The sequence below is a fragment of the Nothobranchius furzeri genome, chromosome 6 (genome assembly GCF_043380555.1).
Source record: "Nothobranchius furzeri strain GRZ-AD chromosome 6, NfurGRZ-RIMD1, whole genome shotgun sequence".
NCBI lineage: Eukaryota > Metazoa > Chordata > Actinopteri > Cyprinodontiformes > Nothobranchiidae > Nothobranchius > Nothobranchius furzeri.
The window spans coordinates 68,232,169-68,248,688 of NC_091746.1; the positions used below are offsets into that span (position 1 = coordinate 68,232,169).

At 43.5% G+C, this 16,520-nt stretch overlaps 1 protein-coding gene across 12 annotated transcripts in view; it reads left to right on the forward strand.

Annotated features, from left to right (window-relative positions):
• dab2ipb (DAB2 interacting protein b) overlaps nucleotides 1-16,520 on the forward strand; it is a 262,935-nt gene that overhangs the window by 227,889 nt on the left and 18,526 nt on the right. For all 12 annotated transcript variants that reach the window (XM_070552468.1, XM_070552470.1, XM_070552467.1 and 9 more), the window contains 5 exons: nucleotides 1,644-1,788; nucleotides 3,662-3,898; nucleotides 3,977-4,178; nucleotides 4,683-4,873; nucleotides 12,197-13,073. In XM_070552468.1, the coding sequence (XP_070408569.1) occupies nucleotides 1,644-1,788; nucleotides 3,662-3,898; nucleotides 3,977-4,178; nucleotides 4,683-4,873; nucleotides 12,197-13,073 (1,652 nt within the window). The remainder of the gene's footprint in view (nucleotides 1-1,643; nucleotides 1,789-3,661; nucleotides 3,899-3,976; nucleotides 4,179-4,682; nucleotides 4,874-12,196; nucleotides 13,074-16,520) is intronic.

Genomic DNA, 16,520 nt, shown 5'->3' on the forward strand with positions numbered 1-16,520 from the left:
GGTTAGGATACACATTTTTTTGCGAGTGGATGCTTCAAACTCGCAGCTGGGTGCAAAAGAAACAGATCTCGAGGAAGGAGCACACATTGATGGAACACCGGAACAGTCCTTTCAAAATAAGACAGTTCCCGGATCTTGTTCTGGCGAGATCCGGCTCAAATTAAGCCCTGGGTGTAACTACTGCGAAAAGACATTTGTTGGCTAATCAGGACGGATTTAACCATGCAAATAAATAAATAAATAAATAAATGAATAAAAAACCTCTACAAGTTTTCATGGTGAAAGAATTTTTCAAATGCTTCAACTTTTTTTATTTTATTAAAGGAGACGTTTACTTTCTGTTTTACACCAGCCCTAATCTCCTGTTATTCAGAGATGCAAGAACCCCTTTAGAAAGCTTTCTAAATGTCTTTTAAGGCGTTCTTTTGGACCTTTCCTGATTTTTCCCAAATTTTCTGACCATAAGAACAACTTATGAAGTTTTGTTTTTAATTTTGGGAAAGTGGAAAATTACCACAGCAGTTAAAACAGTATCTGAAAATCAGAAAACTATCAAGCAGACCCGAGAGCTGTTAGTGTTGCGTTATCAGCTAATAGCTCTCTGGAAATCTTTGTTGGTGCTGAAATATTGTTTTCATGTGTTCTAGTGTGCCATCCCTGAAACCCGAAGAACAAAAACTAAGTATATCCCTAAAGATCAAAACATTTTCCGCTTGAGTTTGGGGACCGTTTTACTCCTGACGGATTTGTAAATCTGATTGAGATGCCTCACAAACAGAAAATAGAAATAAAAGAAGAAAAACGTCCCGAAAAAGCAGTCAGTGACCCTAAATAACTCTCGATCGAGTCCGCTTTAAAAGGTTACAGTAGAAGCTGTCTGCTTGGAAGCAAAGACATGAAGATGACTCAAGACTTTTGTACGGTTCTCTAGGCCACGCAAGCATCCAGAGACTCTGAAAGTGACGTTTTAGTCCTCTGCTGAGCTTGATCTCACTTGAAGCTTGGGTTCAGGTCATCTCCTGAGTAATCACCACATGGAGGCAGAATATTTAGCATCAGAATGTGCTGACATCATACATTCCAACCCAGCTCATGTGCGTTGTTAAACACGACATTTTTCTGAGTTTGGAACGAGCTCGTTTGTCCATCTGCGGCTCCAACAATTATCACTCTGCTCTGTTTGCTTTGCCTCCATCATCCTTCAGAAATGTTCGCAGCGGCGGCTTCATCCACATCCTTCCTGGCACTCATCACTGTTATGTTTCTGTACGCCGCCAACATCACTGCTGTGTGTGTTTGTAGTTGTCGCTGCTCCCTTGTCCCAGAATGCCGTTCTCAGGGTTAATTCCTAGAAAATTATAAATTAGTCATCGCGTCTTTGTGGTGTGATGTCTGGATAAACTGTTGAACTGACCAGACCTGCGACTGGAGACTAAAAGAAAGCGTGTGTTTAAAACTCCGGGGACAAAAGCACACGCCTGTTCTGGTGAACGGGAAGTCCCAAACCGCGGCCAAACTGCAGTTGGTGTCTGATTAAACTGCTGACTCATCTCATTTTCTTTTTTTAAGCAGGGCTGCCAAAGTGAAGCAGGTAGATGTAAGTGAGCTCTTTTGGATCTCATGCTCTATTCTTTATTTCTTAGGTGAATTTATTAAGGCTCTGTATGAGTCGGATGAGAACTGTGAGGTGGATCCATCCAAGTGTTCGTCCGGTGACCTCCCAGAGCACCAGAGTAACCTGAAGATGTGCTGTGAGCTGGCCTTCTGCAAAATCATCAACTCCTACTGGTGAGCTCTCTGAGAAAACGTGTCTGCCAAAGCATGAGAGAGGTTTATGTACACACTTCATTAAAGCACACATAAATCAGTCTTTTTTTTTCTTTGCTGGTTCTTTGTTCCAACTTATTTTAAACTGACGATATCTAAAGACAAAAGACAACAGAGAAATAGATCTATTTATGTTTTATTTTAATAATTCAATTCAATTCAAGTTTATTTATAAAGCGCCAAATCACGACAAGAGTCGTCTCAAGGCACTTCACATAATAAACATTCCAATTCACAGTTCATTAAGCCAATCAGAAATAATGTTTCCTATATAAGGAACCCAGCAAATTGCATCAAGTCACTGACTAGTGTCAGTGACTATACAGCAATCCTCATACTAAGCAAGCATGCAGCGACAGCAGAGGGGAAAACTCCCTTTTAACAGGAAGAAACCTCCAGAGAATCCTGGCTCAGTATAAGCAGCCATCCTCCACAACTCACTGGGGATCGAGAAGACAGAGCAGGCAGGCACAAAAATACACAAAAACCCAACAAACGTTTGTGTCGATTCATTTGAAAGAGACTTGATTTCAAATCAAAGGCAAAATGTAACACATTTTAAGATCTGGTGTTTTCTTAAAGAGCAAGTTCACAGAAAAATGGTTTAACTTGTTCTTTTTGAAATACAATCGGTCACTCTGAGTTTCACACGCATGCAGAGCATGAAAATGGTCTTCTACTCCTATTTCCTGCATTAACGGGGGAAACGCTCGGGTCACAAAAAGCCACACAGATCTATGTCTCACTGAAAATTAACATTCGTGGACTCACCCATTTCGGCTCTAGGTCGGGGACAACTGTTCATTTTCGCAGCCAGGAAACAGGAAAGCTCATCTCTGCTAGTAGAAGCTAACCGTTAGCATTAGCAACATGGCACAACTCCTTCAGGTTTGTGTTATTTGTGGAGATAAAACGTTAACGTTGCAGAAGAAACTGAGTCAAGCAGTCGTGTTGCTGCTAGCAGTCCAAATCCTGCCATTTTCTGTCCCCTCTTCTTTGGCTGACTTCCACTTCCTGAAACAGGAGCGCCAGAGCTTTTTTTTTTGTCCACAGAGAACGACTCCCAAGCCATTCATTCATACTAGAGACCACAGCTCATGTGCAGAAAAGTGAGAGAACGAGAGCTTTATATGAATTCCTAACAGCCTTTGTGTTTCTTGGCTCGGTTAAAAGACAAATGATCTGATGATGAATAATCATGAAGTTATGGGTGTTTTGGTCTAATTCAGAAAAGAACATCCCGAATGAATTGTTACAACTTGAAGTATTTGTACAAACACCTGCAGTTTTAGCTCAAGGTCTTCCGTGTTTTCCGAGGCTGGTCGGAATGTCGAGTTGGACTGACACCGAAAGTAAGTCAGTTGTTGGCGTGCACCCTTGATTCAAACACTACAGACAAGCACACACACCTGGTGTTGTGTCGAATAATGTTTATTAGACAAAAGCAGGTCCTGGTTGTCCACTAGTCAGGCTCCTCTGACCATCTGCTGGATCTGGTGCAGGACAAAAGCTTGGAGTGTCAAAGATAGATCTGGAGCTCGCTGATTCATTTCCAGCTTTATTGTGCAAACAAAGCTAAGGTTTAGACTCCCACGGCGTCTCTGATGAAGACGCCGTGGGAGACTAATCGTTAGATTTGTTTGCATAACAAAGCTGGAAATGAATCAGCGAGCTCCAGATCTATCTTTGATTTTGGCAGTTTTTACGTGTATCAGATTTAATTGCAAGTTTTGCACATAACTCTTGTTTAAGAATATCAGCTGTGTTTTCATAGCTGTAGTTTTGCCTCCTAACTACTAATAACCAGCTTGTCTTCCTCGTTTTTCATCAACAGCGTCTTTCCACGAGAACTGAAGGAGGTTTTTGCGTCGTGGCGTCAGGAATGCAGCAGCCGGGGTCGACCAGACATCAGCGAGCGGTTGATCAGCGCCTCCTTGTTCCTGCGCTTCCTCTGTCCGGCCATCATGTCGCCCTCGCTTTTTAATTTGATGCAGGAGTATCCTGACGACCGGACGGCGCGCACACTCACCCTCATAGCTAAAGTCACACAAAACCTGGCCAACTTCACAAAGTGGGTGTTTGTTTCTGTGTCTAACGTCTTTTGTCATCATCTTTCCTTTACGGTCGGTTTTCCCTTGTTTGCCACCAGATTTGTTAACAAGGAGGAGTACATGTCATTTATGAACCAGTTCCTGGAGCACGAGTGGACCAACATGCAGCGTTTCTTGCTGGAAATCTCCAACCCAGAGACAATCTCCAACACGGCGGGCTTCGAGGGCTACATCGACCTCGGCAGGGAGCTGTCGACCTTGCACTCGCTCCTCTCTGAGGTGGTCTCCCAGAAGGACCAGGTACTAAAGAATAAACCTCATTAACTGGAAGGGTTTCTGTGTGTTTTCACTGGCTTTGGGGTGTAAAGTATGCTTAGACTACACTGGGATGTTTGCTCCACAACAATCAATGATTCATTATTTCGTTACATAAGGAGCGGAGAGCTGTGTAAAGCCTCGGGAGCCGATCGAAGATTATCGCTGCCTTTACAAAGACGTTTACATTAGCTTTGCATGCAGCTGGAAAGCCGGTGGTAGCAGATCATCCAGCTCTTGCAACACCACTGTTCAATAATTCAGAAATCAGAGTCTGACTGATACTCAGTCCCTCACACAGACCATCCTGCTGCATTATTTATCATGTTGTCTGAGTAACAGTTTTGATTGCGTCGTGTTGGGGAAATAACTTTTAACTGCCCTAAAAATATAAAATTCACTCTGATAAAAGTTAAGTAAAACCTAATTAAGGCCTCGTTCACATCGATCCAGAGGAACATCTTGTTTAATTTGCGTGTCTCTTCACAGAGCACAGTCTCCAAGCTGGGTCCTCTGCCCAGAATCCTGAGGGAGGTGAACACAGCGCTGTCCAACCCGTCCTATGTCCAGATGACACCTGGACAGTTCTCAGAACCTGTGGGCTCCTCACCTCCCGCAGAGGCAAGCTGCAGCATCTCCACTGGCCTGCAGAAGATGGTGATAGACAACGACCTCTCGGGGTAAGAGATGTTAATGCTGTCATCAGTTAGATCAAACAGATGCACCTGATGTCTGTGAATAATCGAAAAATAAAATAAAATAAAGGAATTTTTCCAGAAGAGATTAATATTTTCTTCTGCTTGAAGAAAAAAAAACTTAAACTTTCTGCATTGCAGAATGGGTGATATAATAATTTCCTATTGCTAAAAGCAGTGTTTGTTTTGTATTGTTTTAAGGGCTGCATTCCACTTACCTCTTGTTTCTTCTCCCCTCTACTGGTTGAAAGTGGAATTACAACTGTGGTAAACAACCCTCCTTGAACCGTCACCTTATCGTGGTGGAGGAGTTTGAGTGCCCTAATGATCCTAGGAGCTATGTTGTCTGGTGGGGCACTTTGTGCCCCTGGTAGGGTCTCCCATGACAAATTGGTCTTAGATGAAGGGTGAGACAAAGAACGGTTCAGAGGATCTTTCATGGATGTGAATTCAAAGAGTCGGAGTACCCGGCCCGGAGGGTTACCGGGGTCCCACCCTGGAGCCAGGCCTGGGGTTGGGGCCCGTGAGCGAGCACCTGGTAGCCAGGCTTTTGCCCATGGGGCCCGGCCGGGCCCAGCCCGAACCGGATGCATGGGCTCATCCAACTGTGGACCCACCACCTGCAGGAGGAACATGAAGGGTCCGGTGCAATGTGGATCGGGTGGCAGACCGAAGCGGGAGCTTTGGCGGTCCGATCCTCAGACAAGGAAACTGGTTTTTGGGACATGGAACGTCACCTCGCTGGCGGGGAAGGAGCCGGAGCTTGTGGCAGAGGTTGAGCGGTACCGGCTAGATATAGTCGGACTCACCTCGACACATTGCATTGGCTCTGGAACCCAAGTCCTTGAGAGGGGTTGGACACTCTCCTTTGCTGGAGTTGCTCTGGGTGAGAGGCGGAGGGCTGGCTTTTTGTTAGCCCCGAGACTCTCTGCCTGTGTGTTGGGGTTTACCCCGGGGAAGGAGAGGGCAGCTTCCCTGCACCTTCGGGTCGGAGAACGGGTCCTGACTGTTGTTTGTGCTTATGGGCCAAATATCAGTTCAGCGTACCCACTGTTTTTGGAGTCCCTGGGACGAGTGCTAGATAGTGCTCCATCAGGGGACTCCATTGTCCTGCTGGGGGACTTCAGTGCTCACGTGGGCAATGACAGCATGACCTGGAGGGGTGTGATTGGGAGGAACGATCCGCCTGATCTGAACTCGAGTGGTGTTTCATTATAGGACTTCTGTGCAAGCCACATTTTGGCCATAACGAACACCATGTTCAAACATAAGGATGCCCACCGGTACACTTGGTACCAGGGCAGCCTAGGTCGCAGGTCGATGATAGATTTTTTAGTCGTATCATTTAACCTGCGGCCGTATGTTTTGGACACCCGAGTGAACAGAAGAGCGGAGCTGTCAACTGATCACCACCTGGTGGTGAGTTGGATCAGATGGCAGGGGAAGATGCCGCGTAGACCTGGCAGACCCAAACACATAGTGAGGGTCTGCTGGGAACGCCTGGCAGAAGAACCTGTCAAGACGGTCTTCAACTCCCACCTCCGGCAGAGCTTTGACCGCATCCCGAGAGCAGTGGGGGACATTGACTCCGAGTGGACCTTGTTCCACTCTGCGATTGTTGAGGCGGCTGTTGCTAGCTGTGGTCGCAAGGTGGCCGGTGCCAGTCGTGGTGGCAACCCCCGTACCCGCTGGTGGACACCAGAGGTTCGGGGAGCCGTCAGGCTGAAGAAGGAGGCCTACAGGGTGTGGCTGGTCTGTGGGACTCCGGAGGCAGCAGACAGGTACCGGATAGCCAAGCGGGGTGCAGCAGTGGCATTTGCCGAGGCAAAATCTCGGGTGTGGGAGGAGTTTGGTGAGGCCATGGAGAAAGACTATCAATCGGTTCCAAAGAGGCTCTGGCAAACTGTCTGGCACCTGAGGAGAGGGAGGCAGCAACTCACTCACACTGTTTAAAATGGGGAAAGAGAGCTGCTGACGTCAACTGGGGCTGTAGTCGGGCGGTGGAAGGAATACTTTGAGGAGCTCCTCTTCCTCTTGCGTTTTTAAATGACAATCAGTGAACTGAAAAAGCTAACCGCTAGCCTTTATATGAGCTACCCGCACAGTAAACTCCCCCTCCTGTGCCTGTTTGATCCACGAGGTTAAGTGTAGTTTCTGGTCAGCAGAGGGCCACAGAGTGCTGTTTGATGTGAAGCTGCTCAATGCTCTGGTTCAAGAACCACTGAAACCTGTTTGAAAGCAATAGCTTTAAGTGTTAAAAACTCTTATGTTATGTCATAATTCTAAACCAGGAAGTACCTGACCGTGTTCTCATTTTAAATCTAAAACCATGTGGGTGTGCTGATTGTTGTTCTCTATGACCAGAGTTGTAACAACCTGTTTCCCTGCTCGTTATGCGCTCAAACAACATGTTCGCTAATAGAGGTAATAAAGTATTATGTGTTTGACTGATTTTATGAGACATAAACTAGCAGAAAATAAAATAAAACAGTTTATCGCTGCAGCTGTTTGCACTCTTTATGCATGAGGCAGCCATATTGAAATTTGAGGTGAAGATTCCCAGATTTTCCAGCTTCAGGGGAATTCTAGTTGGTTTTCCGCCTCTAAACCGTTTTTCTGGTTGTGAGTCCACATGTGACCATCAATCTGAACCCGATCGATCTGGCCGAGAGCCAATCACAAGCTGATTGATCTGTGACTGTGTGAATGAACGATTGCTGGGAAGACCAGGTTGGACGTCCGGTTTGCATTAGTGCATTAGTGCTGAGTGGAGTGGCAGAAGCTTTGACTTGTTTATCTTTAGAGGATGATTCATGTCATACTGGGAGGTTGTGGTCATCCTCTACAGCCGAAGATCCTTTTTCCCAGGAAGTTTTACAAAATTCTGCTTGACAAAAACATACAAACAGCACTGGACCTTAAAGGTACACCACATAAGCATCAAACGTGTCACGTTTGTCTTCTTAATGAAGAAAAGCTGTATTTTTTTTGCTAAGCAAATTAAAACATTATAGGTTCCCACAATTCTGTCTAAAATAAAACTTCTTTAGAGCTGCAGTTGTTACAGAAAAAATAAATCCTTTAAAAATACAGAAGATGATTAGAGCGAACTTCCAAGAATTCTGAGAAAAAGTCAAAATTCTGAAATTAAAGCCAGAATTTTTTTTTCCTTCTGTGAAAATCTACTAAAAAGAATTTTGTAATGTTTGTAAAGATACTGCTTTTTTCTTATTATTAGGTTATGAAAGTTTGAAGAAATGTAAAACTTTTGCAAAAGGAGAATGCATACGTGGGATGCTGATATTTGTTGAAAATTAGGAAGCAGAAAAACAAATTATTCTAAATATTTTACTGGTGCTTTTTGAGTCATTCTGTTGTGGAAATTCAAAGCAATTATTGCCTGAAAAAAACTGAAAAGCAAATATTTTTATTTTATTTTATTCATATTTAAAAGCGTTTTATTTTAGACCTAACGTATTAAGAACCACAGTGGATGGTCCAAATAGTCCTTTGTGGCTCCAGAGCTGCAGGCTGCAGAGCCCTGGTCCAACCACAATACTAGATTTCTATTTTCTTTTGACTTTTTTTTGATGAAGGTTTCATACATTTTCTAGATTCTCCAAACTTTCACCTTCAAAACCAAACTCTTCAGGTCTGAGAGTGCGTCCCAGACGTGCTGCATGCAGGAAACGGATAAGAAGCTAATAAAAACAACACGCTGTGAATCGTTTTACTCATAGTCAAGTTATTGACAGCAGCCAGACTCCTAACCAAATCCAGCAGACGAGCTCACATCACTCCAGTTTTACAGTCCCTCCACTGGCTCCCGGTAGAATATAGAATACAGTTTAAAGTTTCAGTCCTGACCTATAGAGCTCTTGACAACCAGGCTCCAAGCTACCTATCTGAGCTTTTATCCCCACACACCACCTCTCGGAACCTCAGATCCACATCTGAAAACCTCCTGGCTGTTCCTCGAACCAGACTGAAAACCAAAGGGGACAGGGCCTTTCAGACTATTGCACCCAGACTTTGGAACAGTCTACCTTCAAATCTCCGTCTCTCTAACACTGTAGAGGTCTTTAAAAACCATCTAAAAACTCACATTTTCATCCAGGCGTTCCCTCCCTAAATGTTCAAAAAGATGGCTTTGTTCGGATTCACACCTTCTCTTTGTTTATACTCATGATTTTATTTTCTATTTTATCACTGCTATTGTTTTTCTGATGTTGTTATTGGTTAGAGGTATTTGCCCTGATCTTTATCATGTTGTACAGCGCTTTGTGATTTATATCTGTGAAAGGCGCTATATAAATAAACTTTTACTTACTTACTTACTTACTTATTAATCGTTGGTTAAAATGTTGACTATTTTAATTTTACCTGTCTTTTTTTTCTGGAGCAGCTTCAGGTTAATTTAATAAATTCTTATTATAAAATAAATGATGAACTTTCCCTTTTTTAAAACATATATTTGGAGAAAATACTTAATTATTTGTTTTGCTGTACTAAATTACAAACTGAATTTATGAAAATGAATGATAAGTAATAGGCTTAGGTTGTATTTTTAACCATACAATGAGTTGTTTGTCATGCTCTAAATCTCTAATTACTAAGTCAAGAAAATTATATAAAATTACATTTTTGGTAAACCTACATTTTCTGCTTTATTTGCTTTATTTTTCCTTTGGCATGACTACAGTTAAATGCGGCTAATTTAAATAATTTAAACTCCGAAATAAATGAAATAACAATTTTAAGTGTCTGTATGTAATTTAGCTTTAGGTTTTGTATTTTTCTTTAGTGACACCAACGGTCTGTCACTGCTCAGCGCGAGTGACCAAACTCTCAGTATCTCACCATCAGTTCTGTGTTAATGTTTAACATAAAGGTGAGATTGCGAGAGCATCACCTCCGCTTGTTTACATCAGCCTCCTGAAATCTTTTTTCACCTCCCCGTGGACGGATCCGTGCACGCATGTCGTCTTACCGCGCTCATCTCCCGTCCTCCTGCTCCCTGACAGAACAACGACAAGGAGACACTTAAAAAGATTAACATGAAAGCTCAAGGAGGAGATGAGCAGTACTAAACACACCGTCGTGGCGAAGCAGTCATGCAGATGCTGAGGCACCAGGAGAGACAGGAAGTGAGTCAGACGGCTGCGATCATCTGGCTCCGGGATCAGTAGAACTAATTAACTACCAGCTCGGTACAACCTGATGTCAGAACCTGCTATCGTTTCTTTATCACAATAACTGCTTTCTCGTGTGTGTGTGTGTGTGTGTGTGTGTGTGTGTGTGTGTGTGTGTGTGTGTGTGTGTGTGTGTGTGGCGTATTGACATCAGCGAGCTATGAGACTGAAATTCAAATGAGCCCAACATTCTCCGCTAATTGCTTCTCATCCACTAAGCAGTGACGTGAGAAGCAGAAGAAAGGAAAGACGCCGCCACGATCGAGGACAGGGAGAAATTGAGCAGAATAAAGAGGAGAACCGGGTCGAAAGAGGGAAGGGTAAAGGAATTTAGTCAGATGGACAAAGTGAGAGAGGACAGCAGAGCGTGATGGGAATGATAGATTAGATGAGTCACATCTGTCAGTGAACTTCTTCTGGCAATCGGGGCTCCATCTGCCAGCGATGGAGACGTGAGAATGAAGCCCTCGATGCACGTCTGTTGTGTTCGCTTTTGAAAAGACTCTATTACACTTTTCTCCTTTACAGGGTATCTGCAGGTTTAAGGCTTATTTAAGACTTTAAGACCTTTTTTAAGGCCACTTAGACCAAATTTAAGCTATTTTTATAATTAAATTTAAGCTTTATTTTCCAGCTATTGCCTGGAACCGGTGCTAACCGCGTTGCAAACATGGGATTAGCCATCCAGTTACCATTAAACTTGCACTTCCCCATGGCGCAAGCTCCCACTAGCTTAACCAGCTAATGTGCTCATCTAAAAGTAGCCCCATTTCACAAGCAACTGAATGTGTACGGTTCCGCTTACGCCAACATCATACACAAAAAATGCTGAACTAACTAGAAATTCATGAACATTTCATAGAAATAAAATAATCTTGTTTATTGGGTCTTTGGTAATTTAAGACCTTTGGAAACTGTATTTAAGGATTATTTTAAGGCCTTAAATTTGGAAAAGCTAATTTAAGACTTTTTAAGACTTTTTAAGGACCCGCGGATACCCTGCTTTATTCCTCGGGGGTTTTAAGTCTGTCGCTTAAATCGTTTTTTGTATTTACTGAGTTTTATTGAAACTGAGAAAGCACAGAAATCAAAACAAACTTCTTCAGAGGCAAACGAAATTAACCTGCATCATAACGTATCCCTTTGTATTTTAACTTAACATACAATGAAGCCTTCAGATTGAAATCGTAACAATGTAACGATGTAGCCCCGCGTAATGTATCATATTGTGTAATGATCCATCGAGTAAGACGTTCTATTGTTGCATATTCTAATAATTCAGGTCACTGTACAGGTGCACAATTGTCGTTGCCCTCGTGTAAAGACGGCTCTGATAAGGGAGATAGTAACGAAGGATATAAAAATCACAATAAAATCTTTTTGGTATTGTTATTTTAAACATGTACACACGTTTCGCACAGAGCGGCAATAAAATTCTGTCTGCATAGCCGCCTTTAGAGCTGCTGAAAACCCCAGAGTCACGCAGAGGGCGAGACGAGTTGTCCAGGACATGTGGACAGCATCTTCCTCTCATACAAAGAGCCCAACCAGCCTCAAACCGGTTTGTTCCTGTCCCACTCTGAGCTCTCAGCAGAGCTCAGCATATAGCACGACTAAAGTTGTTACCGTGCCAACAAAAACCCTTAACGTAGTCCTGCTCACAGCAGCGGACCTCAGTCCTCTCAGTAGATGGACGTGTCTTTGGACCCACCTGTACAGGACATCTGTGATTCTTAACTGGAAACGACAGGGCCTGCTATCGACCGAAGGCAATCAGCATCGTTTTTGTTTTACTGGTGTTTACTGGAGGTGGTTTCTTCCTCACCAGTTAACAGCGATAACCTGCCTGTTCTCCAGTCGTTTCCTCTTTGTTAAAATCCAGCCATGGCTGTGATTTCTGAGAGTTTCTGAAGGTGACGGCTGTGTGAGTAGATGTTAATGTCCGTAGTGTACAGGGTGAAAAGTAGGTGGCAGAACACAACTCTCACATCAAGTAGTATTACATCATTTTGTATTGAATGGGATGCAGGGTCAAGAAGTCCAAAGGTTCATTTCCTCCCCATTATTATAGCTGATTAAGACCTAATGAATCATATTTCTACTCTGTTTCTTTCAGACTGGTTGACTTCACCAGGTTACCCTCGCCTACCCCAGAAAATAAGGACCTCTTCTTTGTGACAAGGAGCTCGGGTGTCCAGCCTTCCCCTGCACGCAGCTCCAGCTACTCTGAGACAAACGAGCCGGAACTGGGCATGACAAATGGCAGCAAGAGTTTGTCTATGGTGGACCTCCAGGACCCTCGCAATCTGGACGTTGGGACTGGTCCCAGTACCTCAGATGCTCTGGGTGAAGGCCAAGCTTCTGATGGAGGCTGGTCGGCCAGAGTCCCACAGGGCAACATCCCGGGAGGTCCCACCTTGAGGCGGCCGGGCCAGACTCCCACTACCCCGGCAACAGAAAGCACTCCGGGCCGACCCGCCCAGCTGCTTGCTCCACTGTCCTTCCAGAACCCAGTTTACCAGATGGCAGCTTGCTTGCCCGTGTCCCCTCGAGGAATGAATGACTCTGGGTCAGAGTGCCACAGTTCAGTTAGTTCCCATAGCAACAATGAGGATGGGCCAGCAGGAGGGAAGCAAGCATTTATGAACCACGGAGGTGGAGGAGGTGGGGGAAGCAGCGGTGACGAGTACACCAGGCGTTCGGGGGAGTTCAATCGCCGACAGCTGTCTCTCACGGAGACGCAGCACCAGCCCGGCGTCCCCAGACAGAACAGCGCTGGCCCACAGCGGAGGATAGACCAACCTCCCCCTCAGAGCGTCACTCGAGGCCGTACTCCTCCAAACCTGCTCAGTGGTGGACCCTACCCCCGCCCGTCCTCTGGGAACATGATGACGTCATCACCCGACTGGCCCACCGGCGGGGCTCGGTTACGACAGCAGTCCTCATCTTCTAAAGACAGCCCCGAGACCAAGCAGAGAGTTCAGCACAAACAGGTATGGGCCACACTAGTGTGTGAGTGTTGTTCCAGACAGCCAACCAGAACTGCCTCGGTATGTAATTACAAGAAATTACAGTGATATTACAGAGCGGCCATTTATGCAGAGCATGTTGAGAAAAGGCAGCGTGGGTGTGCTTGCAGACTCAGCACAATGTACCCTAATGAACTCCAGTCACAGTGTGTGTAATAACAGTCATTTGCATGGAGGCAGCTCGTCACCCCACCACTGTTTTACTGGTCGTGTGTAATGAGATGGCGATGAGGGCAATTAGTGTCTTATTAACTAAACATATATGTGTCCAGGCGACAGAAAGCACAGAATACCAACACATATTTCACATTTTAGTTGTGACTAAAGGACACATGCAGGTGGATCTGCTCTGGGCCATAGAGGGTAATTATAAAACACTTGGCATGCGTTGCTCTTGGTTACGGACTGATGGGGAGAATGTCTACATAGTAACAACAATGTCTGCTTTCAGATGGGATGTAAACCTGTTTCTAACTCTTAATCTCCAAAATGATGCAAACCAATACCAATGCATGCTGGGTTACCCCACATAAAAAAAGAAAAACTAAGTAATTTTAGGTTTCAAAGTTCTACTTCTTCACAAGGTGCCAAACGAACAAAGGTATCTCAAAAAGGAAATCTCAGATCTGAAACATTTTGTTACGATGACTGAGACGAGAAGTAGCTGAAGAGTTTGGTGTATTATATGTGTGTGGTACGTAAAAGTCGCAGCATCAATCAAATGTTATTTTATAGTGCCTTCCACTGCCTTTACAGAAGCCCAAGAAGCTGAACGTAATATAAAAACAACAAAAGAGCAAAGAGACCACAAGACAGATTAAAACTGCATAAGAGTGACTAAAATAACAAAACTGATACGATAAAAGACAAAAAAAATCTAAAAATCCATTTTACAGTGATCCCTCGTTTATCACGGTAGTTGCGTTCCAGACCTGGCCGCGATAGGTGAAAATCCGCGAAGTAGGGACACCATATTTGCTGTATTTAACAGGTACGTATTCAGTATTCAGACTTTTAAAACCCTCCCTATACATAGTTCTGTATTTTTACTTGGTTTTTTTATAGTTTTATTACAAAAAGTGCATTTTATGATGAAATTGATGAAAAATACAGGAATTTGTTGATATTTCGCATAGAAAAATACCGCAAATCGGTGACAAATACCGCGAATCGGCGAATTTCCCTTTAATAAGGCTTCAAAGAAGAAATCCGCGAAGTCGTGAATCCGCGATAAACAAACCGCGAAGTAGCAAGGGATCACTGTACATAAAAGCCAAACGATAAAAACAAGTCATCAAACGACTCTTAAAGACCTGCAGTGATGAGCTCGTTCCATGTAAACCAATACTGATTACATTTTATGGCCAACATTGGACATCCAGTGTTGGGAACGTTACTTTAAAAAAGTAATTAGTTATAGTTACTGATTACTTTGTCAAAAAAGTTACTCGGTTACTAACTGAGTTACGAGATTATACAAGTAACTAATTACCAAGAAAAAGAACTACTTAGTTACTTTTTTCATTAAAGAATGAAAGAAAAGTGGGTTCCCCTCTTAATTAAACTTACTTAATTTACAAAAAATTACTACAGTAGTGAAATATAAATGACTAATGACTGGAACATAATAAAATGTATGTCCAAATGTTTTTTATAAACCTGAATAATTATAAATAAATAAGCACTTAACAGGAGGAACTACTAACAGGAACATTACACTAATCTAGACTATTAAAAGGTCACTGTGTGATATTTAACAAGACCCCAATCAGCTAAAACTTAAAATTGCAAATAGAAACACCTGTAAAGGTTCCCGAGCCTTTAAATGGTCTCTCAGTCTAGTTAAATTACAGATCAGAAACAGGTTACAGCTGGATGATCGAAGGCAGAAGATGAACAGGTGAGCGGACCTTCGAGACGTCCCGCTGTCACGCTAAGAAGGGCACGGCTGCAGATCCACACCTGCAGCAGTGAATCTGCGGGTCTGCAGCTGTAACTATTCATCACGTCTTCCTCATTCTTCACGGGCTGTGATGCGCTTGGATGAAAACATCTACCTCTTTAGCTCCTGACCAGCTGATGACAGCTTCAACACACCGCGCTGCTTAACAGAAACGACGTTTTGATAAAAAAAGACGGTAATTAATTCGTTTGCTCGTTACAGAAAATAATGTTAACGCGGTTATTTTAAACGGCGTTATTCCCATCACTGCTCTGTTGGGTCTACAGCATGCAGTGACGGAGACAGGAAGAACACTGAGGGTCTCCACCCACCCGGCCAATCACCATCGTGTTTGTAAGTGCGTTACCGACACCTCTCTCTCCCTGGCTGCAGCTGAAGTGTGGCGGTCTGAAAGCCTCACACTGTTGCTCAACGTTCGACAAGCACATAGTAACGCACAACGTTCCGTCCCCAGTAACGTAACGGTTGCAACAGTGGGAAAAGTAATTAATTAGATTATTCCATTACCTAATAAAGAACGCCGTTACACTTAAACGGTGTTACTCCCAACACCGCGGACATCAATATTTTTACTCCCAAGTAATTCTTGTTCTTGACAAACCAAACTAAACTTAATTATTAATCAGCCTCGGCAGAAAAAGTGGTGAGAAGTACATCTATCTAAAGCAGGGGTGTGCAAACGTTTCCAGACGAGGGGCGAATTGACCAAGCTTAAAGTCCAAGTGGCCCCCATAAAAGGGGCTCAAAAACACAAACTTTACTTTATCGCAATTTTATTCATTTGCATAAGGAAAAATCTGAACATAAAAATGTTAGAAAGTTTCGATCTATATCGCCTACTGGGGAGACAAATATGATTATTTTAGAAATTTACGTAAGAGGCCAAAGAAAACCACCCAGAGGGCCACAAGTGGCCCCAGAGCCACACTTTGGACCTAAAGGTTTAGGAACAGCTTATCGTGGCTTTAGGTTTTTTTTTTTTTTTTTTCATTTTTCCAGTCAGGTTATTGTAAAAACATTTATGCTCAATCAAAAACAAACTGTTTTGTTTTAAATTAGAAGGCCTCTTTAAACAATAGCTCAGAAGTCCGATCTCAGCTGTTGTAGATCTCTCTTTACAACTTTGTTCTGACGGGGTTGGTGAGCTAACAGCAAACCTGAGCCGGGCTAAGACCAAAGTGGATTGTGAGCGTCTGTAAAAAAATTTTTTATCGTATTTTCAGCAACATGTGCTACGTCTAGTTTATAAACTGCCATCAGTTTCACTTTATTTGGTTCTTTAAATGATTCAAAACCCCCGGCTCCCCGCTGTGGTTAACTGCGTCCGCTGGAGCTTGCCAATCTAAATATCATTCAATGCTAAGTCCACAGAGATGCAAACATCTGTAACGGACCTTTTGCATGCACCATAATTATTTTTAAACTGCTTTTATCTTAAGCCAGTGGTG